This window comes from Gouania willdenowi, chromosome 22, assembly GCF_900634775.1.
Source record: "Gouania willdenowi chromosome 22, fGouWil2.1, whole genome shotgun sequence".
Taxonomy (NCBI): Eukaryota; Metazoa; Chordata; class Actinopteri; order Blenniiformes; family Gobiesocidae; genus Gouania; species Gouania willdenowi.
In genome coordinates, this window is record NC_041065.1 from 34,374,396 (window position 1) to 34,400,567 (window position 26,172).

The window sequence follows — 26,172 nt, forward strand, 5'->3', positions numbered from 1 at the left end:
TCCTAAATGTAGATATTTTTTAACTAAACCTGCTGTTAAGATTTTCAAAAATTATTGAAAATGTGTGTTTTTTAGTGACATGGGATTTATTTTGGTTTTAGGTTTTATTTTCTGTTTAGTTCTTGTTGTGTTTTCATTAGAATATTTTGTTTATGTTGTTTGTTAATAAACATATATACATAAATTGTTTTATGTACAAAAGGTAGTAATTAATGAGGAATGTTTCAAATGTATTTACAAAAATCATGTAACAAATGTAATATTCTGAAAAGGTTAATTACGACCGTCACTTCCGGTCGTGCCCCCAGAATAAGATGACCTCACAAACATGGCGTAGATGAATTTAACCGAAAACGCAAACAACTGATAAGGTAAGACACAGGTGTGTCCACACGTCACAAACATCGTTTTTATTGTTTTTATTAGATCATTAAAGTGCTGAAGTTAACTTTTGTTTACACATTTTTCGGCATGAAGTTTTTAAGAGCTAATGTTTTGCTAACTGCGACAGCTAGGACATGTTTACGAGATAACCAAGAAATTCAGATGTTTTTATGAAGAAATAAATGCTACTAAAGGTCTCATAGTTATATTTTCTTGTTGATAGTTGGTATGCTACGCTAACACTTCTCAGACTAAACTAAATAGTTTAACATTAACAAAGTGTCTGAACGGACAACTAGACTGACCAACACGTATGGATAGAAGGAGATCTATTGATACGGTACGGTTAGCCACTAGCTTAAGAAGGCTAAGTGGGTCAACATTAATGCAGACGTTCACATCCCGTCCTTAAAGTTTAGAACCTGCTGATGTTTGTGTTATTAAGTCATAATAATAATAATGACTTCCATCTGCTACTGTATATTAGACGTGTGCGCCACTTTCTGTTCGTTGTTTTAGCGAAAAAGCCATTTACGTAATCAATTAATCGCCTCATAATATGAAGTGTAGAATGTAAAAAATCAGTTTTTCATAGCCGACATATTGTTAACATTTAGCTAATTTTTGTTTTATTTCAGACATAAATGAATATAAAACAGCATGTCTGTCTAAATATAAATGTTAAATCTAATTATACCGGTAAATGTTAAATGTAAATCGGTAACACTTTACTTGAAGTTTTATACATCAGAATCAGAATCAACTTTATTGACCAAGAGTGTATGAATACACACGAGGAATTTGTTTTGGTGACCTGTGCTCTCTCTGATAGTGTAATATTAAATAATAACACTCAACTAGAATAAATAAAAATAAATAAAAAAGTACAACATAAATATAAAAGTAGTTAGACTAATATGTGTAAACTAAATAAAATAATAATAATAATAATAATAATAACGAAATAAAATAAAAATACAATAATAATAAGATAATAGTGCAGTAGTGCATTGATGAGTAGTGAAGGTGAACATTTAATTATTATGTACATGAACATTCACAGTGACAGGTTGATCCAGGGTTGTTATGTTAGTTCCAGGTTATTTCACAGAAACAGAACCAGGTCTGACTCTCTCTGACTGTTTAGTGTTGATCACAGTGACAGCCTGGGGGAACAAACTGTTTTTATGGCGTACAGTGATCTGTAGCGTCTGCCAGAGGGGAGGAGTTTAAACAGATTGTGTGCAGGGTGGGAGGGGTCTGCAGTGATGCTACCTGCCCGTTTCCTGACCCTGGACAGGTATAAGTCTTGGATGGAGGGCAGATCAACACCAATGATCTTTTCTACAGTCCTGATTATCCTTTGTAGTCTGTGTTTGTCTAGTTTGGTTGTAGATCCAAACCAGACAGTGATGGAGGTGCACAGAACAGACTGAATGATGGAGGTGTAGAACATGATCAGCAGCTCCTGGGGCAGGTTGAACTTCCTCAGCTGTTACAGGAAGTACTTCCTCTGCTGTGCCTTTTTCCTGGTTGTGTCTATGTGGGAGGTCCACTTCAGGTCCTGTGAGATTGTAGATCCCAGGAACCTGAAGGAGTCCATGGTAGACACTTTGCTATTCAGAATGGTAAGGGGGGGGTGAGTGGGGGGGATTTCTCCTGAAGTCCACTGTCATCTCCACAGTCTTGAGTGGGGTCAGTTCCAGATGGTTCTGACTGCACCAGAGATCCAGCTGTTCCACCTCCCGTCTGAAGGCAGACTCGTCCCCATCCCTGATGAGACGATGACGGTGGTGTCGTCTGCAAACTTCAGGAGTTTCACAGAGGGGTCCCCTGAGGTGCAGTCATTGGTGTAGAGGGAGAATAGCAGTGGGGAGAGAACACACCCCTGAGGGGCGCCAGTGCTGAGTGACGGGGTGTTGGATGTGATGCTTCCCAGCCTTACTTGCTGCTTCCTGTCAGACAGGAAGTTGGTGATCCACTGACAGGTGGAGGCCGGCACTGTGAGCTGGGTGAGTTTCTGGTGAAGGATGTCCAGGATGATGGTGTTGAACGCAGAGCTGAAATCCACAAACAGGATCCTAGCGTAGGTCCTGACATTAGTATGAATAAGGTGTCAGAACTTAAGGCTGTCATTAAGTGTTGTTTATTATCCTAACGCAGTCATAATTTAGCTCACAACACTTAACGAGGCCTCGTGATTGACAGGCGCTTATATCACATGCTAGTAATTATTTTTAATCTAAAATTGTTGAAGGAAATTCCATATTTCTGCAAAATATCTATAAAATGTGAGGACAGTGACTCAGATGATGTGTTAGTTTTCAGCAGCACATGGCAGACAGGATGGAGGAGAGGATGGAAGGAATGGGGGAGGAAATGGGAGAACTGCCCCCTGAAGAAGAGGACCATGACTCAGACAGAGAAGAAGACGAGCCGTTGTTTGTGTGGATGGTAAATGACATCATGGATGATGATGATGATGAGGATGAGGAGGAGGAGGACGACGACGTAGAGGATGAGCAGCCGCTCAACACTGAAGCCTCTGAGTCGTATGAGTTGGACAGTCCAGCTGAACGCAGCGGACACATCGCAGTGGTTGATAGAAACTTCATGTACGTGTGGGGGGGCTACAAGGTACGTACACATTTAAAATCACACCAACACATTTACGTGGTTTCCTTATTTTCATACTTTTCTTTTTGTTGAAGAATCCTCAAAATCACGGCTTCTTTGATTTGTATCTGCCACGTAATGAGATCTGGGCGTACAACATGGAGTCAGGCGTGTGGTGAGAACTTCAACCCTATAACCACTCTTTAGTTACTGAAGATTAAAACACACACACATTGTTTCAGGACACGACACACAGCTGGAGGGAACCTCCACACGTCCATGTCGGGCAGCTGTGGCGCGTGTGTGGACGGCGTGCTCTATCTGTTTGGAGGACATCACGCCAGAGGAAATACAACAGGGTATGACGTGAAATGTTGTCATCATGACTCAGGCCTTTTCATATTCTCTGCTTTCTTTGTTTCTCTGTAGATCTATCGTCTGTGTCTGAGGGCTTCCATCCTAACGTGGGAGGAAATGCGAGACCTGAAAGGACTCGCTCCGACGTGCAAAGACAAACTGGGATGTTGGCTTCAAAAGAACAAGTGAGGGACATATTTACATATTCTTCATGTTACAAAACACAGCTTTTTCTGAACAATGGATGTTTTTCACTTAAAATGATCATTGAAAAATTTAGTTTTTATCAATTTAAATGAAATTCTTGACTCTATGGTTGTGTTGGAAATCACATACTAGGGCTAGTATATATATATATATATATATACTATAGTATATAGTACTATAGTCTATAATAGAAAGTATATACTATAGATATGATTCAGATAACATCAATGCAGGCAATGGGAACCCAGAGTTTTTGGGGTTATTCAGTCTTAAAATATGATGTGTAATCAATGAATCATTGGAGTTTGTCAGAATTAATACAACATAAATTAAGGTTGTGCATGCTATTTTACATAGTTAGTGGCACAAATATGTAGATAAGTTGTTTAAAATTCAACACTTGTTGGTCCACAGACTGATATTTTTCGGGGGTTACGGTTACGCTGCTCAGGGATCTCATCGAGGGACCTTTGAATACGACGAGTCTTCTTCACTTGTGGTTTGTAAAAGCGTCATTTTATCACAATCATCACGTTGTGTCACAGAAAATCTCTTCTTTTATATTTGTAATTAATGTCAGATGTTGACATTGTTGGGTTCCTTTATGGTTCCAGTGGGACAGCCCTGGGCGAGGGTGGAACAACCACATCCACATCCTGGACTTGGACACACTGACATGGAGCCAGCCAATCACCACGGTAACAAACTGAAGAAAATATCATTTTGTTGTCAGATGAACTTTTCCATTATCTCAGTTTGTAAAACCAAGGTCTGCGTCCGTAGGGCGACGCCCCGTCACCCAGAGCTGCTCACGCCTGTGCCACGCTGGGAAACAGAGGATACGTGTTTGGAGGACGATTCAAGGTCAGAGAGGACTCAGAGGGATCTGAACCCTCTCTGTGATTTCCACTAATTCTAACACTTTCACAGAACCTTCGCTTAAACGACCTGTTCTACATCGATCTGGATTCTTGGGAGTGGCATGAAATGTGAGGAACTTTGTGTTTGAAATCATAAACTTCTTTATTTTCCCCTGAGAATAAATCTGAATGATTCAGGGTGCAAAAAAAGATTCCTGTAAATTTCCACAGGAATATTTAAAAATACAAACTTTTCTTGTAAATAATTTAGTGGAATTTGGGAGTGATTTTAAATAACTATTATATCCAAATATAAATATTAGCTTCCATGCAAAATAACACCATTAAAAAAACACATTTCAACAAAATTCCAGAAATCTTCAACACTTTCCAAACTGAAAGTCAAAAATAGTTGGAGAAAATGTATTTTAGCATCATCTAAAACAAACGTGTGAAACTCAAGGCCCGGGGGCCAAATGTGGCCCTTCGGAGCATCTGATTTGGCCCGCAGCAGAAACCATGAATAAATGACCAACTATCCCCAAATTTATACAGAGTTTCAATGAAACGCCACAATATTAGGACTCACATTCCCCACACTTATGACTTTGCAGTTATTTTTTTAACTAAATTGTTCAAATAATTCCAAATCGTGCAAATTTCTTAGTTTTTCTACAAATTACATACAAATTGGTCCCAAAATCAAATAAATTGAAAGTGAAGGCACTGGGTCTGATATCTGTCACTTAGTGCTTTGATATGATTTATTTTTTATTAATTCGTTATCAGTGTCATACATATGTATTTTTATGTGGAAGTGTAAACTAGAGCACAATGATTAAATGACCTCACCTTTGATTTAAAATATCAGTTGTTTATTATTTACAATGACTCCAAACATCTGCTTAATTTCAATAAATAATCATTCAAATGAAAAGTTTCAATTTTTGAGTATTCACAGGATTGAGTTTTTTGTAATGTGTGTGTGTGTAGGAGCGTCCCCCAACAGGCCCCCGTGGGGCGGTCCTGGCACTCCTTCACTCCTGTATCAACAGAACATATTTTCCTGTTTGGAGGCTTCACCACAGAACGAGAGACGTTGAGTGAGTGCGACTCCTAAACTTCTCCAAACAAAGATCTTCTCTCACTGATGTTCCTCTTGTTCTCCAGGTGATGCCTGGTTGTACTGCGTCAGCACAAACCAATGGAAACCTTTCAAACACGGCCACTCGACCAGCCCCAGGTGTCCTTTCACTCCTACAGAATTAACGTCGCTTAAAAAACTCCAGACATAGAACTGTGTTTGGAGACGTTTAGAAACTACATCAAACATGTGAAGTCGTACAACGCGTAGCGACATATAATATTTTAGCTTCAGAAACATGTCAGCAGTTTTCTTTCTTTTTTTACATTATTTACTCATCAGATTGTAATGTTTAGAGAATGTGTCAAATGTTCACAATGTTACAGGAGAATTTCTACTTTACAAATGACTGACATGGACGATTCACACGGTATTAACGTCACAGACGTTCTCCACAATTATTACAAATGTCATGTGGTCCTTCCTTCAGTAACACTAAAGATACTTTATATTTTATTAACACGAGGAAGAACAAACTAAGACACATTCATGTTAAACTGTTTCATATTTATCCTCTGAGCTGAAACCATGACAACTTCCTGTTTTCCAGGTTGTGGCACACGGCGTGTTCTGGACTCGATGGGGAGGTGTTTGTGTTCGGCGGCTGTGCCAACAACCTTCTGTCTCACCACAGAGCGGTAAAAACTCTAGACGTTAATATCCTAAACCTAGACGCTAACAGAGCTTTACCTCCACAGGCTCACAGCAACGAGCTCCTGGTTTTCAACGTTCAGCCCAAATCTTTAGTCGGGTGAGTTTGTAAAACGCCGTCGTTAGAGGAAATGTTTTCACGTCTCACGTGGTTTTGGTGTCTCCAGCTTCTGCATGGAGGCCGTGCTGCAGCACAGGGAGCGTTTGTCTGCATACTGGGACTGTTTACCCAAACACCTGCTGCACAGCCTCAAGCAGAGAATCAGTCTCATCAACACACTGGGGTCATAGAGCAAGAAACGGACAACAATCCTCGTTCACTGCGCTGCTGCTTTGGACATGTGTAGAAAACACACGCACTGTTCTGCTGTAAAAACATAATCTACTTTTCTCTGGGATTATACACAAGTTTTCAGATACTTTAACTATTTTTCAAAAATCCATCTTTTTTGTTCTGTTTAGTTTGACGGTGAGTTTATAGTCCAAACAATTTGAATGCATTCATCAAAGCCAAACATCTATCCTGTTAAATAAATAAATATATATATCAAATTAAACATTACTAAATTATCCAGGTTCTGAGTTGTTGGATTAGAAAAAAATCTGAGTCACTTTGATGAAAGTAATGAATAAAAATTGAACATTTAACGGGCGATAACATAGACATACAATACAAGAATGAAACAAGCCTTGAAAATGTGGTGGTTTAAAACAAAGTAGTTTTAAGTAGAAGCTCTCTGATTGGTTCCTGTGATTTAAAGTTTATTTCATGCTAATGTTACGCCTTTTGTGTTTCTAATAACAAATGTTTAAATCATAACTACAGGCGTTTATGTGTAACGTACATTTTGTGGATCTCAATAGTTAAGTTTCCATAACGATCTTAGTCAGAAACCTTCATGTTTGTACATATTTTATTTATAAGTGTGTTTATGAATCTATGGAGGCTTTTAAAGCGACTAATGTTTAAGATGATACTGTACGAGTACGTCTGAGCCTCGTTGCACTGAAATGCCAGTGCGTGTTTTTCTTTTTGTAATTGTAGGATATGATGTCATCACCCTGTACAGTTTGTACAAAATAAAACAATCCCATACAAACGTTGTGTTGGCATAATCAGTGTTTGTTATTTTACGGGTTGTACGTTACAATCTCAAAAATAAACATCTTTTGTGTTTAGTTTGGAAACGATGACTCAACATTTTCGTCTCATTTCTTCTTGGCAGCGAGCAGATTAGGAGCAGAAACTTTCACTTTTCCCGGCATGTTTCGGGATAAATCAGAATCCTACAAAAAAAAAGATGAATGCAGCGTGTTGGGAAAGTAAACTTAGTGTTTTTAACCAATCAGCTGCCAGCGTTTTACCTTTACACTGCGAAACAGGTCTTTTTCCCTGGATGAGGCGTCTTTAGCTTTCATGAAGCTGAGCACTGCAGTCCTCGCAGCTGATTGGATAAAACAAGCCCTTCAGATGTTATGATCACTAGCAATAGATCAGGTCACCATAGTTACCTTTTCCTTTCTTCTGAGATCCTGGAGTCAGCTTTACTTTGTGCCTGTGAAACCAAAAATGATTTGATTTTATTACTTTTAACGTGATGAACTTATTCACAACTTAGACTTCATCAGTTTTCACATCTTGGTCTAATATTGTGCAGCGAACAAACTGACTCAAATATAAAAATACAGAATTATACACAAGGGCAACAACAATATATATAGAAAACAATGACAAAATCACAACAACAAATACAAAATAACAGAGAAATAAAATGACTAAAAAAATACAAAAAGGAAATCAAAAATATATGAAATGTACAAAAGAAATACATCAAATTAACCAAAAAACAGACTAAAGATAAAACAGAAGGTCACAAAAGTTGCACAAGATGACTAAAAATAGACAAAATGACTTTAAAATGATGAAAAACAACTAAAATATAGGATGAGTCATACATACTTGTAGTGTGAGAGTGCTGTGTAAGGAGCGCACACAGGCACCGCAAACAGCAGAACATCCTCAACATGAGGTTCACCCGTCAGTGACGTCAGCAGATTCTCTGCTTCCTGCACAAACACAAAGTAAAAGTTCTGTCTGTTCATCCATCCATCCATCCATCCATCCATCCATCCATCCAATGTTTAAATGTGCGTCCTACCTCAGCTCCAGGGTTGTCCTGATCCACGTCGTCCTCCTGAACAGAGACGACCACAGGAAGTCACTAAACGGTGCGTAGCTCAAAGCTAAGCTAATGTAATTATTAGTGATTCCTGATGAACTGGATCAAATGTTACTGATCAAAGTTTGTCTAACCTCAAATATTTACACACGGATACACGACATATACAAAATATACAGAATAACAAAAATTACAACGATATACAAAATGACAACAGAAACTCTAAAAAAAAAAAAAAAAAAGAGATTTAAAAAATGACTCTTAAAACAACAAAAATATTAGATCTGTGTGGTAACAACTGTTTATCTCTTTTATTATCACTAAATCAGTGAAAATGTAGGAAGATGTTCCAGTCTTCCTACCTTCTCCTCCACCTCCTCCTGCTTCACTCCTCCACTCTGAGATGATTCCTTCTCCATCGTCTCCAGGTGTAGTCCAGCTTTCTGCTGAGGTTTCTGAACCACGACTTTTCTCAACGTCTCTTCTTTGGCTTTTCCTTTCTTCCTCTTCTCCTCCTTTGTTGAACCTGCAGACTGGGGGGCGGAGCAACCGTCACACACACACACACACAGACTGAACTACACACAATGTGTAACAGTAAATGACTGAATAAAGGTTATTATGAATAATTGCTGGTGTTCACCCCCAGAAGCTGCATCCTCAGCTCTCTGTCCTCCTCATCCTGGTCTTTGTATTTGTCTTTGATCTTCTTCAGTTTCTTCTGTTAAGACACACGAGCAGCGATGATCAAATAACATAAATATATTCCTTTATATCATGAAATGTCTGATAATAATAAAATAAAAAATGACTCATTAACATTATTATTATTTTTGCACAATTAAAAAAGCAATACATAACAGAAATAGATTTACAGTAGCAGGAAGAGGAAGTTAAAACACTACACAACCTTATAATACTTTACTATATAAAGTTAAATACAGTATAAAATGACTAATAGTGGCTCCTCTGTATGTGTAACACACCGTATGATAAATAGTTTCGAGCGGTTGCCAGATATTTGTGATATAAAAATGAGGTCATGAGTTAAACTGTGTTAGCATTGTTAGCGCTCAGCTAGCAGGACGTGGGTGGTTTTCCACAAACCTTTTGACCTCTCTTCAGCGGCTGCTGGGACGGCCCTCCTCCACCTGTACCTGTACCTCCAGCTCCTCCCTTGGAGCCCTGATCTGCTGCTGCTCCACTGGATGAAACCTCCACCTTCTCCTCGACCTCCTGCTTCTGCTTCTTCTTTTTTTCTTCCCTGAGAAGCAACAGAAAAATGGTTTAGCAGCAGGTTTGTTTCCTACAGACGTGAACTCATCACCTTCTCTGCTTGGCCGTGACGTGTTTGTGCGTCTTTGAATCCACCTCAGCCTGAAGACGAAGGTCAAACATTGATGAGTCATGTTTCATCACCTTATCTTAGTCATGTTTGTTACCTGAGTGTTTGTTTCCTTTTGGAATCCAGGGTTATGAGAACTCCTGGGAACGTTAGATATAAACAGTTTCTGATAAACAACAGTTTGATGACATCACTATATTATTAGAATGATTCATCACCTGCTGGGCTGTAAATGTGAAAGAGAGATGTTGGTATCTGGAAAGCTAACGTCTTCATTCTCTTCCTCTTCTTCTTCTTCCTCCTCCTCAGTGACACGTGGCTCAGACACCATCTCTCCATCCTCTTTCATTTCTCCGTCTCCTGGTTTCTCCTCACCTTGGTCTTCGTTGGCGCTCTCCTCTCCTACGTCACAATATTTTACATTAACACAGTCTCGTAGTGACAGTAAAACTCTTTTTCTTACCCATCAGTTCCTCTCCGTCCTCTAACAGCTCGGCCGCTCTGGACGTCACTTCCTCCATGTCCTCCTCCACAGTCTTCACCTTACGCTCACCACGGTGTCGAAACACGCTCTGCTCGTCCACCTGAGAGAGGGAGAGAGAGAGAGGCTGTTGGCGTCTGAGAACAACATTAAACCGTTCTCTGCTCACTTTAAAGAGGAATCCAAAACCCATGATCACGTAGGACGGAGGCAGGAAGTTTTTCTTTCCTGAGGGGAAAAAAAAATACTTTAAGGACTTTTATTTTGAAAGAACAGCACACAAGCTCAATAGAAACAGTGATGTAATGCATCTGTGTGTGTGTGTGTGTGTGTGTTACCTCTGATCATGAAGCTTCCAGTGGTCAGATACTCGCCCGTTGGAGCCGTCTTTGACACCTGCACAAACATACGTTACATACACTACTGTCACATTCAGCATTAGAATATTTATAAACGTGCTCTCCGTCAGGACGTCACATGTACTTTAGTAAACGTTATTAAATCCTGAGAGAATATTTCTACACGTATAAATATTTCTCACAAAATGTGTTGCAAATGTCAAGCAGTAAAAATTCATATGAGAAAATGATAAATGTATGAATCACTTTACATTATCAACTCATTCACACACAGTGGGACTGAGCTAACATGCTAGGTGCTGGTTAACCTCTGGGAGACACTTAGGGTTCAGTGCCTTGCCCAAGGACACTTCAACACATAAACAGGTATAGACTGGGATTGAACCCTCAACCTCTCCATCAGAAGATCTTTTCTGTGATTTCAGAATATTTTCTTTGAGTTTAAATTTCAACTCTACATTTTTTCCATAATTTGTGACATGAAAGTTTATCTTAAAGTTCTGACATCATATTCTATCTTCATAAAGCTGAATCACCTGATGATGATGGACCCACCAGGCACTGGTCACTATCTTGGCGTCCCAAGCAGCGCTGTAGCACACGGCCATAGTCCCCGCCTCCGTCAGGGTGCGGGGAGGGATGGGGTTACCTGGATGAACATGAACATGTGTGGAACAAATACAGTAAAAAAAACATCATTATGTAAACGATCTGTCAGTCACTCATTCTTTACTGCTCATAGTTATGATTTCTGTCATTTTAAATCAGAAACTGTGTCAGAACTTTATTATTTATTTACATTTTTAAACCCTTTCTCACAAATATTTCCTCAAATTACATTTAAACTTTGAGTTACTAATATCTATGACTTCCATCAGGACATTTTTAAACTAAACAAAGTTTAGCACAAAAATGATTAAATTGCCATTTCATCTCCCCCAAAAAAATCATGAAATCATTAAAATAGTTTTACGTGATACGATGAAATGAGTTGAACATCCTGAGTTATAGTTGATACAAAAAGAAACATAAAGAATCAGAAGGTCTTCTGCTTTAGAGGATCCAACCATGGATAAAGTCAATATTTATGTAAAATACAATATTATTGATAATTGATCCTGTCTGTGCACTACTTCCTGTTCCACACGAGCTGATCTTTGCTGAGTTTATGCACCGTCGCTCCAGCGTCTGCGTATCAGTTGCGAAGGAACTGATGGACTTGTGACTCAGCAAATACGCTGGCGGTGGAACCTGACTCATAGATTAACTCACTCAGTGCCATTGACGAGATAACTCGTCATTTGCATTTTTTTCACGGGGATTACTAGAAAACATCCTGGTGGATGTCCCTCATCAATATCTAAGCTGTGGGGTGATGTAATGACCAACTGTGCCCTGAAGATGGCAGCAGTACACCTTCAGATGAGAGCTTAGCCACTGATGCTACCATTAGCTGGGGAGGAGAAGCGGGAATGAGTGAGATTATGACGCTACAGAGTGATATTGTGACGTATCCAGCAGCTCACAGCTCCACATACTAACAAAGAACATTTGTGGACCTGAGTGGATTATTGATTATGTTGTGATGGTGAGATAAAACCATCAACTAACCGGGCCAAACGGGTCATCACTGCGTGTCTGGAGGAGGAGTAAAAAATACCCCCAGCCTGTGAGCCAGATAGCAAAATAATAGGTGACATGTAGGAGGTAGCAGCGCCTTTAGATGAGAGATCATCCATGCTCAGCAAAGCTCAGAGGGAGAGAGGAAAAGCGTTTATGAGACAGAAAATGGCGCTACGTACAGAGTTGAGGTTCCCAGCAGCGCACACTGGACCAGAGCATGTGTGGAACTCATGGATAATGTGGCGATGGTGAGATAAAACAATAGAAAAACAGGGAAAACAGTGACACTATGTCTGGGAGGAAGAGGAAGTTGCGTGTGTGCAGACTGACGGGAGAGAAAGTTGGAGGAATGCCAAAATACAGTAAGAAATACATTCAACTCTGACCCAGATAAATAATAATAATTTTATCATCAAAAGCCTGGTCTGTGTTTTTTTATGTTTTATATTAGGAAACAATGTTCAGATGTTAGAGTTGTCACTAAAGCAAAAAATAGCTTTAAAGTCACTGACAGGGTTTTTTTTAGAAAAAGGCTTTTTTCTCTGAAACTGAAGATTTGTGTAAAACTTGCTCTATTCAACAGCTGATCACAAAAGAACGAAACGAGCCAGAAACAAATTCTTTTTTTTGCTGAAAGTAGAGGCTTCAATCTTTCAGAATCTGGTGTCAGATTTCATAAAGTCATAGTAGAAAATATTCTGTGGGTCTTTAAAATCAGTCAAAATGATCAAAAATGGCCGGCACTGAATGAGTTAAATGGAATTAGATGTTAGCAGCTGCATCGACAGGAAGTGAGACGTCACCTGATGGGTTTTTGATGACACAGCTGGTCGCTCCGTGGAGGTCAGCGTGTATGTAGACATCACCTACGATATCAGAGAAGAAGGATGAAGCTGATAAACACAAGAAGAAGAAGAAGAAGCTGTTTTAATGGAGACGTACCAGCTCTGAGGTAACGTTTGACGATCATCTCGTTCTGCTGCTGGTCTCGTCCAGCGATCACCAGGTAATTCTCTGAGCTGATGAACCATAAAAACTTCTCAAACCTGCCAAAGGAAGGAACAATCTGATCAGCTGGTCTAAGCCCCGCCCAGTGACTGCCACTGGTCCATGTGTTGGAGGACCTAGTCTCACCAGTAGACCTTCCTGGCCTTCTGAATGGTGGTCACCGTCTGGACTTCTTTCAGCGTTTGCTGCGTCTTCTTCTCAGCAGATTTCATGGCCTTTTAAAAATATAAAGTTATTAAAACGTTTCTAAACTACAGTCTAAGAATGTTTAAACTTGACCTTATCTGAAGCTTCAATGGTTTTCTGTTCTTTCTTCTCAGCGCTGCGTTTGTAGTCGTAGTATCTAAAAACAACATCATCACTAGGGATGGGTTCACAATTCACTACTTTTATAGACCATGCTACCAGACTCCTAACACCCCTCACTTTCTTCTTCTTCTTGTGTAGTTAAAATCACTCTCACTATACACTACAATATAATATAATAATACTATAATAATAATACAATATAATATAATAATACTATGATATATTAATAATACTATAATAATAATACAATAATATAATAATACTATAATAATAATACAATATAATATAATAATACTATGATATATTATTAATACTATAATAATAATACAATAATATAATATAATAACACTATAATATAATAATAATAATATAATACAAGAATAATACTATAATATAATAATATTATAATATAATATAATAACACTGTGTAGTTAAAATCACTCTCACTATACACTATAATATAATAATAATACAATAATATAATACTACTATGATATGATAATAATACTATAATATAATATAATATAACTATGATATAATAATAATAACACTATAATATAATAATAATAATACTATAATATATAATAATACCATAATATATGATAATAATAATACTATAACATAATAATAATAATCTATGGTAAACACTGCATAGATTTTCATGAGGAAGAAATTTGTGAAACAAATGTTGCTACAATACAAACAGTTGAATATTGGTTTGATATATTTGTTAGCGTGTTATTATTATTATAATTATTATTATGAGAAATAAATATTGTCAATTGGATCATTTCATTATTTACCATTTATTAATACACAAAAGTACCAAAACTTGGTATTGTTGAGTACGATACGATACACTAAATGTAAAAGTTACCCATCCCTAAACATCACTGATGTCTTTCACATGAGAAATATCTCCAGTCAAAGGAGGAAATATTTATTTTTGGCCTGTTGGCATGACAACGTCAAAAGTACTTCATAGATTTTGACAATATTTGAACAAAGATAAACATTAGGCCATGGAACATTCCATTATATTTTGGAGGGAATCAGGATCAATAAAGTGAATCAGTTGTTCTCATGTTGGTTCTTCAGTTACTCCACTAAGTTCAAATGGATATTTAATTAGTTATTAATGGGATATTAATTAGTTTGAAGCCTTTACAGTGTGAATAATCATGGTACCATGATCAGGATTATTGATCATATCTGATAGAGGATTACACAGCTTCTCTGTGTGTGACTTACTTCTTAGCGTTAGCATAAGCCGACAGACTAAGATCCACGTCCACCAACATGGGTTTGTTTCTCTGTAGCTTCTTGTTCTGTCCTTTGTTTTTATTCTTGTTCAGCTCCACCCCTTCGTTCTGCTCCTCCTCCTCCGGCAGCTCCGCCTCACTAACGTATGGGTTCCTTTAAACGAGGCGAAGCATCAACATTCAGACGGACTTTACGTGACTTTTACAGCGTCGTTGTGATGATCTCACTTTAGAAGCATGGTGATGTGGTTGGTCTGCAGCTTCAGATCCTTGATGGCAGACGCCACAGGGTCGCCCGCTGCCTGCGCCTCCTTCACGATGATGCCAATCTCAGTCCAGTCCACCTGATTGGCCAACGCACTGCGTACCACCTGCAGCGCTTGTTCCACCACGGGAAGGTTCATCTCCACCAGCTCACCTTTCACCCTGTCCACCTCCTACACACACACACACACACACACACACACACACACACACACACACACACACACACACACACACACACACACACACACACACACACACACACACACACACACACACACACACACACACACACACACACACACACACACACACACACATTAAAGTGCTAATTGTAATTAATTAATTACAGAAAAAAATAAAGCACAAAAAAAATTCCAATAATCATCAGTGGTGAAATAATCTAAAGTTTGGGTCAAAATAAAAATGAAGAATTCACATAAATAAAAATAGTTTCATATTCCAATAAAAAGTAACATTTATATTATAAATGAAAACAGATCAGATTATTTATTACATTCCCACATGTAGTTATGAACCAATAATAATAGTAAATAAAGTATATGTTCATATTTCCAGAGTGTGTGAGTCTAGAACCAAAGTAATCTGTGACTAATCATTAGTGATGTGAACAGTCTATGTTCATAGCTCTATGCTGATCACATTACAGGGAGCTGAGACATATGCTAAGTAGTTTACTGAACATGTTCCAGACCCAAACACACACTGACTATTTAGAGGAGCTGACATGTCCACCAGATATGATGTATAGCAGATCTATTTATGTAGGAGGAGCTTATTACTATACCATATTTACCTTTATATGTGATGGAGTTACTGATATATTGGAAGAACAATAAGGACACACCCCCTCACTATATTATACATATCTATAAAGTATTGATCAGATCAAACTAAACATGAATATTGAATAATTAAGGAATAATTGGTAAAAAATTTGTTGAAATGATTCTCAACCTGTGACTGATGCAGGGCCTCCAGCCTCTGCTCGTGGTCCTTCTTCACATTCTCTAACTTCTTCAGAGCCTGTTTCTCCTGCTGCAACGCCTTCATGTCAATCTTCTGACTCTCCATCTTAGAGAAGAACTCATCCACTGCCTGCATTAGAACGGCACAAATATAATATAAATATATATATATATATATATATAAAGCCCTCGCAGCAAAGAAACAAACCGTTAACGTTCAATAATTCACCTTGTCAAACGTGTCAAACCCTAAATAGGAGCTTTTCAAATGCTGGACAAAGAGAAACGGGTGGAATTCATCATATCTGAGAAGACATCATCAAAATCTTATTAGTTATAATAATAACTTAGAAAGAAGACAAAAAACAGTGAATATATTGGATCAATATTGTGATATGATGAGGGTTGAAAAAGGAACAACATTTCTGATGGATTTCCACAGAAACTTAAGCTTGGGAATTTTAGGAATTTTCAAAAATATATTTTATATGGAAATTATTTATTTAAATTACCAGCAAATATGGAATAATTTTAAATACATTTAAATTAATATTAGCATCTATGCAAAATAATACATTTAAAAATTAAAAAAAACAAAATTTCAACTGATTTATTTGTGTGTGTGTGTGTGTAGGAGGTAGACAGGGTGAAAGGTCAGCTGGTGAATCATCAAAAATGTTATTTAACTGAAAATGTCTTCTAAGACAAAAAGTCTAGTTTTGGTTTTAAAATCAATTATTTGATTGAAGAATCAATTTTTTGTTGTTTTAAAGGTTAAATATAATTTCAAAATTACATTAAAAAACACAACCCACCTCTAAAAACAACAAAAAGTCCTGTTTGTTATTAATAAAAATAAAGAAAGAACATGTGACACGTACGTGAGCAGCTCTTCTGCAGGTTTGTCAGCAGTTAAACTTGGTTTCTTCTCACTTTTCTGAATGATGTAACCCTGGATTTAACACAGCAAATATAAACAATGTCACATGATCAAACAATAATTACTTTAATATTTAACAGAATCATCCACTGTTTTTATAAATGTGGCCTCAAATCTTCTACAAGTACTTATTAGTAGATCTATGTCTAATAAAACACATTATTATTCACCAGATTTGTTTTATTAACTTTTAAAAATAGGACTATTTTACAGTTTTACAGCCTGTGTTCCTCCATGTTTAAATCATGTGATTGATGATGTCACACGCCCCACTGCCTGTAAACATCCTATTGTTAGAGTATATTAGAGTGAAACATTCAGCCTGATTTATTGATCATTTAGTAGATTTATAGATTATTTAGTAGATTTATTGATCATTTAGTAGATTTATTGATCATTTAGTAGATTTATAGATCATTTAGTAGATTTATAAATCATTTAGTAGATTTATAGATCATTTAGTAGATTTATAAATCATTTAGTAGATTTATTGATCATTTAGTAGATTTATAGATCATTTAGTAGATTTATTGATCATTTAGTAGATTTATTGATCATTTAGTAGATTTATAGATCATTTAGTAGATTTATAAATCATTTAGTAGATTTATAGATCATTTAGTAGATTTATTGATCATTTAGTAGATTTATAAATCATTTAGTAGATTTATAGATCATTTAGTAGATTTATTGATTATTTAGTAGATTTATAGATCATTTAGTAGATTTATAGATCATTTAGTAGATTTATAGATCATTTGGTAGATTTATAGATTATTTAGTAGATTTATTGATCATTTAGTAGATTTATAGATCATTTAGTAGATTTATTGATCATTTAGTAGATTTATAGATTATTTAGTAGATTTATTGATCATTTAGTAGATTTATAGATCATTTCGTAGATTTATTGATCATTTAGTAGATTTATTGATCATTTAGTAGATTTATTGATCATTTAGTAGATTTATTGATCATTTAGTAGATTTATAGATTATTTAGTAGATTTATTGATCATTTAGTAGATTTATAGATTATTTAGTAGATTTATTGATCATTTAGTAGATTTATAGATCATTTCGTAGATTATTGATCATTAGTAGATTATTGATCATTTAGTAGATTTATTGATCATTTAGTAGATTATTGATCATTTAGTAGATTTATAGATTATTTAGTAGATTTATTGATCATTTAGTAGATTTATAGATTATTTAGTAGATTTATTGATCATTTAGTAGATTTATAGATTATTTAGTAGATTTATTGATCATTTAGTAGATTTATAGATCATTTAGTAGATTTATTGATCATTTAGTAGATTTATTGATCATTTTGTAGATTTATAGATCATTTAGTAGATTTATAGATCATTTAGTAGATTTATAGATTATTTAGTAGATTTATAGATCATTTAGTAGATTTATAGATTATTTAGTAGATTTATAAATCATTTAGTAGATTTATTGATCATTTAGTAGATTTATAAATCATTTAGTAGATTTATTGATCATTTAGTAGATTTATAGATCATTTAGTAGATTTATAGATTATTTAGTAGATTTATTGATCATTTAGTAGATTTATAGATTATTTAGTAGATTTATTGATCATTTAGTAGATTTATTGATCATTTTGTAGATTTATAGATCATTTAGTAGATTTATTGATCATTTAGTAGATTTATAGATTATTTAGTAGATTTATAGATCATTTGGTAGATTTATAGATCATTTAGTAGATTTATAGATTATTTAGTAGATTTATAGATCATTTAGTAGATTTATAGATCATTTAGTAGATTTATTGATCATTTAGTAGATTTATAGATCATTTGGTAGATTTATAGATCATTTAGTAGATTTATAGATCATTTAGTAGATTTATAGATTATTTAGTAGATTTATAGATCATTTAGTAGATTTATAGATTATTTAGTAGATTTATAGATTATTTAGTAGATTTATAGATCATTTGGTAGATTTATAGATTATTTAGTAGATTTATAGATTATTTAGTAGATTTATTGATCATTTAGTAGATTTATAGATCATTTAGTAGATTTATTGATCATTTAGTAGATTTATAGATCATTTAGTAGATTTATTGATCATTTAGTAGATTTATAGATCATTTAGTAGATTTATTGATCATTTAGTAGATTTATAGATCATTTAGTAGATTTATAGATCATTTGGTAGATTTATAGATCATTTAGTAGATTTATAGATTATTTAGTAGATTTATAGATCATTTAGTAGATTTATAGATCATTTGGTAGATTTATAGATCATTTAGTAGATTTATAGATTATTTAGTAGATTTATAGATTATTTAGTAGATTTATAGATCATTTAGTAGATTTATAAATCATTTAGTAGATTTATTGATCATTTAGTAGATTTATAGATTATTTAGTAGATTTATTGATCATTTAGTAGATTTATAGATCATTTAGTAGATTTATTGATCATTTAGTAGATTTATAGATCATTTAGTAGATTTATAGATTATTTAGTAGATTTATAGATTATTTAGTAGATTTATAGATCATTTAGTAGATTTATAAATCATTTAGTAGATTTATTGATCATTTAGTAGATTTATAGATTATTTAGTAGATTTATTGATCATTTAGTAGATTTATAAATCATTTAGTAGATTTATTGATCATTTAGTAGATTTATAGATCATTTGGTAGATTTATTGATCATTTAGTAGATTTATAGATCATTTTGTAGATTTATAGATCATTTTGTAGATTTATTGATCATTTAGTAGATTTATAGATCATTTGGTAGATTTATTGATCATTTAGTAGATTTATTGATCATTTTGTAGATTTATAGATCATTTAGTAGATTTATAGATCATTTGGTAGATTTATTGATCATTTAGTAGATTTATAGATCATTTAGTAGATTTATTGATCATTTAGTAGATTTATTGATCATTTAGTAGATTTATAGATCATTTGGTAGATTTATTGATCATTTAGTAGATTTATAGATCATTTTGTAGATTTATAGATCATTTGGTAGATTTATTGATCATTTAGTAGATTTATAGATCATTTGGTAGATTTATAGATCATTTGGTAGATTTATTGATCATTTAGTAGATTTATAGATCATTTTGTAGATTTATAGATCATTTAGTAGATTTATAAATCATTTAGTAGATTTATAGATCATTTAGTAGATTTATAGATCATTTGGTAGATTTATTGATCATTTAGTAGATTTATAGATCATTTAGTAGATTTATAGATCATTTAGTAGATTTATAAATCATTTAGTAGATTTATTGATCATTTAGTAGATTTATAGATCATTTGGTAGATTTATTGATCATTTAGTAGATTTATTGATCATTTAGTAGATTTTTCAGTCAAAATAACAACTGCTGTTTTTAATTGATCTAAACATGAGGTTTAAATCGGCATCTTTAACTTTTCCTGGTTTTTTAGAGCAGGAGTTCTCAACCTTTGGGTCAGGGCCCCATTTGAGGTTGTGAGACACTGGAAGGGTATCATCAAATGCCTTCAAACAACTTGAGCCATTTTGGCTTATTTTTAACTTTCTTCTACATCACCACCAAACTCACCATATTTTAACATATTTTCATCACTTTTTCTTTCCATATTTTTGCTTCTTTTAAAGTATTTTTGCTACATTTCTGACATTTCTGACACTTCTACATCACATTTTAATGACTTTTCTGCACATTTTTTCTACTTTCCAGACATGTTCAGCACTTATAAACCATTTCTACCACTTTTACACCTAATGTCTATATGATGATCCATTATTGTCACTTTTAACCTCTTTTCACCAGATTTCATGATTATTTTTGTCAATTTAACCATATTCACCATTTGTTATGACCATTATTTACCAGTTTAAACTAATTGTTCTAATATTGACACTTTGAACTATTTTAACCACTTTTTCTGTCTGTTTTTATCCACTTTAATTTACAACTTTTAACTAATTTCTATGGTTTTTAAAATCCCATTTCACCTCCTTTTCCACCATTTTATTAGTGATTAAAACCATGATTTCCATCTTTAAGATGATTATAATAATAATAATAATAATAATAAAGGTTCCTGGATAACAGTGGATATTATTCAGATGAATAAATAAATGTGGTTATCACAGATTCATAGAACAATGGACCATCATTTTGGCTCTTAAACTTTAAAGTAGTCCCATATTTTAATAGGGAATAAAATGAATATGGTGCATAATAATGTGTTTTGTTGGGCATACAGTAGATATTCTAATAAGTACTTTAGTTCCCCTAGTTTAACCTCATTAAAACAGACTTCACTCACGTTGCCTTTGAAAGTCTCCGTTTTCTCCATGAATGTTTCTGCGATCTGCAGAGCTTCCAGGATTTTTGGTGCGACTAGAAAAGCAGCCACAGTAATATTCAGTTCACGGGCTAAATATTAAACACGTTGCTATTTTAAAGCCATGTTTTACCTTCAGCTGCATCGACCTGATGGTCCACTTTAACAGAACCAGACAGTCCAGCTTCAATCAAACTGTGTTCGATCAGAGTGGATCCATAGGCTGAAAACACAGAGAAAAAGTGTCAAACATTGTGAAAGAGGAGAAATATAAAAGGATCTGATCATTACTTACGTAGATGAGGGTTCAGAACCTTTTTCACCTGATCTCCATTTGCTGCCTTGCTGAGTATTTCAGTGAGTCTGTAGAACAACAGTAATGAGATGTTCACTGATTATCATTTAGTCCAGTGGTTCTCAACACTTTCAGACCCCGTGACCCTCAAAATAAAGACGCCACAGACCGGACACGCCCACTGTACCTGTAGGTGGTTGAACAAGTTTTAAAATGTACTTATTAGAATATCTACACTATGTCTAAGAAAACACATTCTAATCCACTATATTCATTTTATTGCCTTTTAAAAATGGGACTATTTTACAGTTTAAGAACCAAAATGATGATCCATTGTTCTATGAATCTAATCTATAGAATTATTTATTGATCTGAATAAGTGTATTATTATTTGGGCCATGGTATATAGTCATCTTAAAGATGGAAATACTTGTTTTAATCACTAATAAAATGGTTCAAAGTGACCAAAAATTGTAAAAGGTGGTGAAATGGGATTTTAAAAACCACAGAAATTGGTTAAAAGTTGTAAATTAGATAAATTATAGTAGATAAAAACAGACAGAAAAAGTGGTAAAAAGGGTTCAAAGTGTTAATATTGGAACATTAGTTTAAAAAGGTAAATAATGGGTTTTACAAATGGTTAATGTGGTTAAAATGACAAAAATAATCATGAAATCTGGTGAAAAGAGGTTAAAAGTGACACTAATGAGTCAATATATAGACATTAGGTGTAAAAGTGGTAGAAATGGTTTATAAGTGATGAACATGTCTGGAAAGTAGAAAAAATGTGTAGAAAAGACATTAAAATATGATGTAGAAGTTTGAAATAAGGTTGAGAACCAATGGTTGCAGTGTGAGTACCGCTCTAGGCTGATGAGTGGCTCAGCCAGTCTGGCGCTCTCCACAGGGTAACGCTCTCGTACTGCGATCTTTACGTCATCAGCCTCCGCCGTACGGAACCTCAACAGGTTCAGGATGATGTACTCGTGGTCTACGAGAACGATGTTCCCCTAAAACACACGCAGACACGTTTCTGAGGCTGTTTCTGAGGCTGTTTCTGAGGCGTGGTGTTATTCTTACCCTGTCGTACAGCTCTATGATCAGATGGTACGCAGCCTCATCAGAACCAAACTGGATGTCTACGATGCGGTCCATCCCCAGCTGCTTGATGTGGGTCAGTCTACGGCTCTTTAGGTGTTTACGACACTGAGGAGGAAAAGAGATGATGCTGACTGAGCTGATGATTCAGCTGCACTAAAATCATGAAGAACGTCCTTACTTTCATAGCAAAGCCTGAAGGCATCATGTTTTTGGGCCATTCAAAGTCTGTGGAGTGAATACGGACCCCAGACTCAATCAGGAGAACTGCTTTACTGTCAGGTCTGTGACCACAACACAAACAGCTTTTAGTTCCACTTTTTAAGGTTAGAGTCAGTGAAGCTTGGAGCGTTATTATTAATAAATCACAACAAAATACACAAGACGACTACACAAAGAACACAAAACATACATTACGACAAAATAAACAGACAAAATGACTGTGAAGACAAGGCAAATCTAATCATATTTTTTATGATCACAATGTGCAACAGAAAACATTTAACAAAACAACACTTAAAGGTGCAGTAGGTAACTCTTAAAAAAGTGACTTTTTGTCATAGTTGCTAAAACTGTCACTATGTAAAGACAGCATTACATTAAACAAGTCATTTGTAAAAGAAAACAAAAGAAACAGGCTCATTAAGTCCCGCCTACTGCTCCTAATACAAATTACCAGAATCCACCGCGACCGAGCAAAAAGAACCAATCAGAGCCAGGATGGTGTTTGATGGACAGTGTGACAGCTGTCGATCACAGCCCCGCCCCTTCTGCTCGGTCAAGCTCACATCTCAGAGAGCCGATACCTCCGTGTTACGGACTATGCTTGTTTGAGCCGCAACAAACGGGGGGGGGGACACACACAATGTCAACGTTTAAGCTCATATGAGCACTTTTATTTACACCAGGTGATTGGAAGTGTGTGTGATCGCAGCAGCGTGAGCCACAGCAATGCTCAGAGGTAGTGTGTCTATGGTGCTCAGTAGGGGGAGGAGCTGGAGGAAGGAGAAGCGCCAAAACACCAAACACTCCCCATCTCTGGCACAGACATCCACTAAGACTAATGCTAACGTTACTGGTTGGTGTTGTTTTATTAGAAAGTAGCAGACGATATCTTTATGAAGTCACATGACAGTCTTATCGGTTTTGTTGTGTGGTTTACACACCAGCCCCCTCTGGGGGAGGGGCTTTGGAGGCATAGAGCAGCGGAGAGGGAGGGGCCTGAAAGTTGTACTTGTTCAAATGTAATGCTAAGTCCTGTCTCTCCTGCAAGTTACCTACTGCACCTTTAATGACTCAACACAAAAAAACACACAAAACAATTACAAACATAAACCAAATGTAAAGAAAATATACAAACTTTAATAAAAAACACACTAAAAAATGCAAAAACACAAAACAACAAATGCACAAAATATGAAAGATGTATAAAATGACAAAAACACAGCACGACAAAAAAAAATACAAAACAAGAATAAAAATAAAAAATAAAATACACAAAATAACAAGGCACAGTAAATGTATTTGTTTAGTGTATTTCATACACAAGGCAATTCAATGTGCTTTACAGAAATGTTTTCATTAATAATTGGAAGAAAAACCCACAAAATGTCTCAGATAATATACAAAATTACAGAAAAATACACAAAAGTACAGAAATGACAATTAAAATATTCGAAAAATACTCCAACAACTACAAAAAAACCACATTAATAACAAAATAATATACAAAACAACCACAAAAATAAACAAAATGACTCTAAAACACACACACACTTATTTTTCCCTGTATTAATGCTCAGGTTGGTCATTATTCTAATATTGATATGATGCGTTATTTAAATTCTAAGATTATTCTGCACTAATAAACTTGTAACTGTAAAATAAATGTCTAATGTTGACTAACTTTCCTCAGATAATTATAGAACTATTAATAAAGACACGTTGGGCCAAATTTTAAACCAAAAATGTTTTTTAATCGGATCTTACTTTTGTAGTCTGATGAGATACGTCTTTGTATCGATGTCGTATACATTGTTCACCCTCATTCCGATGTAGCTGTAAAATAATGTGAATAGTTTAAAACAGTAGAACATCTGTAAATAAAGCACATTAGCACAAATAGCGATAATAAAAAGACTCACTTTGCATTAATCTCAGCAATAACTGCCCGGATGTCGAGTGTAGTGAACCGAGTTTTCATGGCGACTTCAATTCAGACAAAAAAGACGTAAAAATGAGATAAAATAAAGCACTTTAAAGAGCTACATTTACAGACACATGCAGGAAACCGTCGAGCATGCGCGCTAGGCGCCAGGTTGCCAGATACAGCTGGAAAATATCCGCTAAAATCATTTGAAGCTCGGGTAATAACATTAAATGACGCTAAATTCACAAAGATACTTTTTATTGATAATCTCATATTCATTGTGAGAATGATGAGCATTTGTTTACACAAATATTTTTTGTCTGTCATAACAGGTGTCACGGCAAATTTGCGGTTGACCTCATTTGGAGACATGATTTATTGCTCTGGTTGAATGATGGAGTCAAACATTGATGATTTTATAAAAAAGATTTATTATAAAATTAAATAAAAAGGAGTAAAAAAGAAGCTTCCATCCTGAAAGAATGAAAGGCAAAAGGCTCGTGGCAGAGCAAAAAGGCAAGACCCACTCTAACTAACAGTTTCACAGCTTAAGCTTTTATACAGATTACAGAAAAAGTTCCACCCTGAGGTGAGGGGAAGGAGGGAGTCAGATGCCCAACAGTGGAAACATTTGAGGATGATGAAGACGTGTATATTATGAGGAAGATTGGGCGCCACTCTTATCTATCCTTGATAGTGTGTGTGTTCGTGTGTTTGGCCTTCAGCAGAGACTGTGTTACACTGAGTACAATACGATCTGTACTGTTTAATCTAACATGACTCAGCTGTTCAAAAGTGCGAAGAGTAATGGAGTCATCATGTATTAAAACATGACAAATTGTACACATGAACACACATTTGACGATATTATGATGAATATAAAAATTGCCATTACACAGGATTAGATTTCTGCTCAGGATTCTTGATTTCCATCAGATTCAATTTGGTTTAAAAAGTTAAAAAAAAATAAAAAATGTACTACTCAATTTTAATTTCGACAAGTTGCTATAATTCCGAATTTTTTAAACAAAGCCACTTTTTTATTTTATTTTTTATAAGCTATTAGTTAATTAACTAATTATTTCTTGATTGTCAATGTTGTGTATTGTGTTTTGATGAGTATTTGTATATTTTGTAATGAAGTAGTTATTTTGTCAATTATTAAATATTTTTTGTTAATTATTTTGTTATTGTATTTATTATTATTATTATTAATAATAATAATAATTATTATTATTATTATTATTATTATTATTATTATTTCCTTGTAAATACATATATCTATCTTCCTTTT

At 35.0% G+C, this 26,172-nt stretch overlaps 2 protein-coding genes across 3 annotated transcripts; one reads left to right on the forward strand and one right to left on the reverse strand.

Moving 5' to 3' along the window:
• The first annotated feature begins 276 nt into the window (after window positions 1–276).
• On the forward strand, window positions 277–7,324 carry klhdc2 (kelch domain containing 2). The gene is made up of 14 exons (XM_028437612.1): window positions 277–371; window positions 2,706–3,021; window positions 3,096–3,175; window positions 3,243–3,366; window positions 3,430–3,542; window positions 3,979–4,063; window positions 4,179–4,262; window positions 4,348–4,428; window positions 4,495–4,553; window positions 5,418–5,527; window positions 5,595–5,667; window positions 6,119–6,206; window positions 6,267–6,319; window positions 6,387–7,324. The coding sequence occupies exons 2-14, from the start codon at window positions 2,719–2,721 to the stop codon at window positions 6,508–6,510; spliced, it is 1,377 nt and encodes a 458-aa protein (XP_028293413.1). The 5' UTR covers window positions 277–371; window positions 2,706–2,718; the 3' UTR covers window positions 6,511–7,324.
• Window positions 7,120–25,036, reverse strand: nemf (nuclear export mediator factor). Of its 2 annotated transcripts, none has more exons than XM_028437609.1 (32): window positions 24,874–25,036; window positions 24,719–24,787; window positions 22,911–23,013; window positions 22,712–22,837; window positions 22,493–22,641; window positions 21,632–21,699; window positions 21,470–21,559; window positions 21,319–21,392; window positions 16,921–16,991; window positions 16,269–16,344; window positions 16,029–16,169; window positions 15,015–15,223; window positions 14,776–14,940; window positions 13,495–13,558; window positions 13,342–13,430; window positions 13,150–13,253; window positions 13,011–13,073; window positions 11,121–11,233; window positions 10,564–10,621; window positions 10,395–10,453; window positions 10,208–10,328; window positions 9,963–10,146; window positions 9,842–9,884; window positions 9,727–9,776; window positions 9,507–9,663; window positions 9,043–9,120; window positions 8,762–8,932; window positions 8,379–8,414; window positions 8,180–8,286; window positions 7,732–7,775; window positions 7,585–7,664; window positions 7,120–7,506 (listed from the first exon to the last, which is right to left on the reverse strand). In XM_028437609.1, the coding sequence occupies exons 1-32, from the start codon at window positions 24,930–24,932 to the stop codon at window positions 7,429–7,431; spliced, it is 3,099 nt and encodes a 1,032-aa protein (XP_028293410.1). In that variant the 5' UTR covers window positions 24,933–25,036; the 3' UTR covers window positions 7,120–7,428. The 2 variants fall into 2 exon arrangements, with proteins under 2 accessions (XP_028293410.1, XP_028293411.1); XM_028437610.1 differs by having other exon boundaries at window positions 22,911–22,957; window positions 24,874–25,015.
• Window positions 25,037–26,172: the final 1,136 nt, after the last annotated feature.

Excerpts from the sequence above, each read along its gene's own strand:
- klhdc2 (XM_028437612.1), top strand. The coding sequence starts at position 2,719 with ATGGCAGACAGGATGGAGGAGAGGATGGAAGGAATGGGGGAGGAAATG. Across the intron at positions 3,176-3,242 it reads AACATGGAGTCAGGCGTGTG|GACACGACACACAGCTGGAG; the intron begins GTGAGAACTTCA and ends ACATTGTTTCAG. Across the intron at positions 5,668-6,118 it reads GGCCACTCGACCAGCCCCAG|GTTGTGGCACACGGCGTGTT; the intron begins GTGTCCTTTCAC and ends CCTGTTTTCCAG.
- nemf (XM_028437609.1), bottom strand. The coding sequence starts at position 24,932 with ATGAAAACTCGGTTCACTACACTCGACATCCGGGCAGTTATTGCTGAG. Across the intron at positions 13,074-13,149 it reads CAAACGTTACCTCAGAGCTG|GTGATGTCTACATACACGCT; the intron begins GTACGTCTCCAT and ends CTGATATCGTAG. Across the intron at positions 10,454-10,563 it reads TGGAAGCTTCATGATCAGAG|GAAAGAAAAACTTCCTGCCT; the intron begins GTAACACACACA and ends TTTTCCCCTCAG.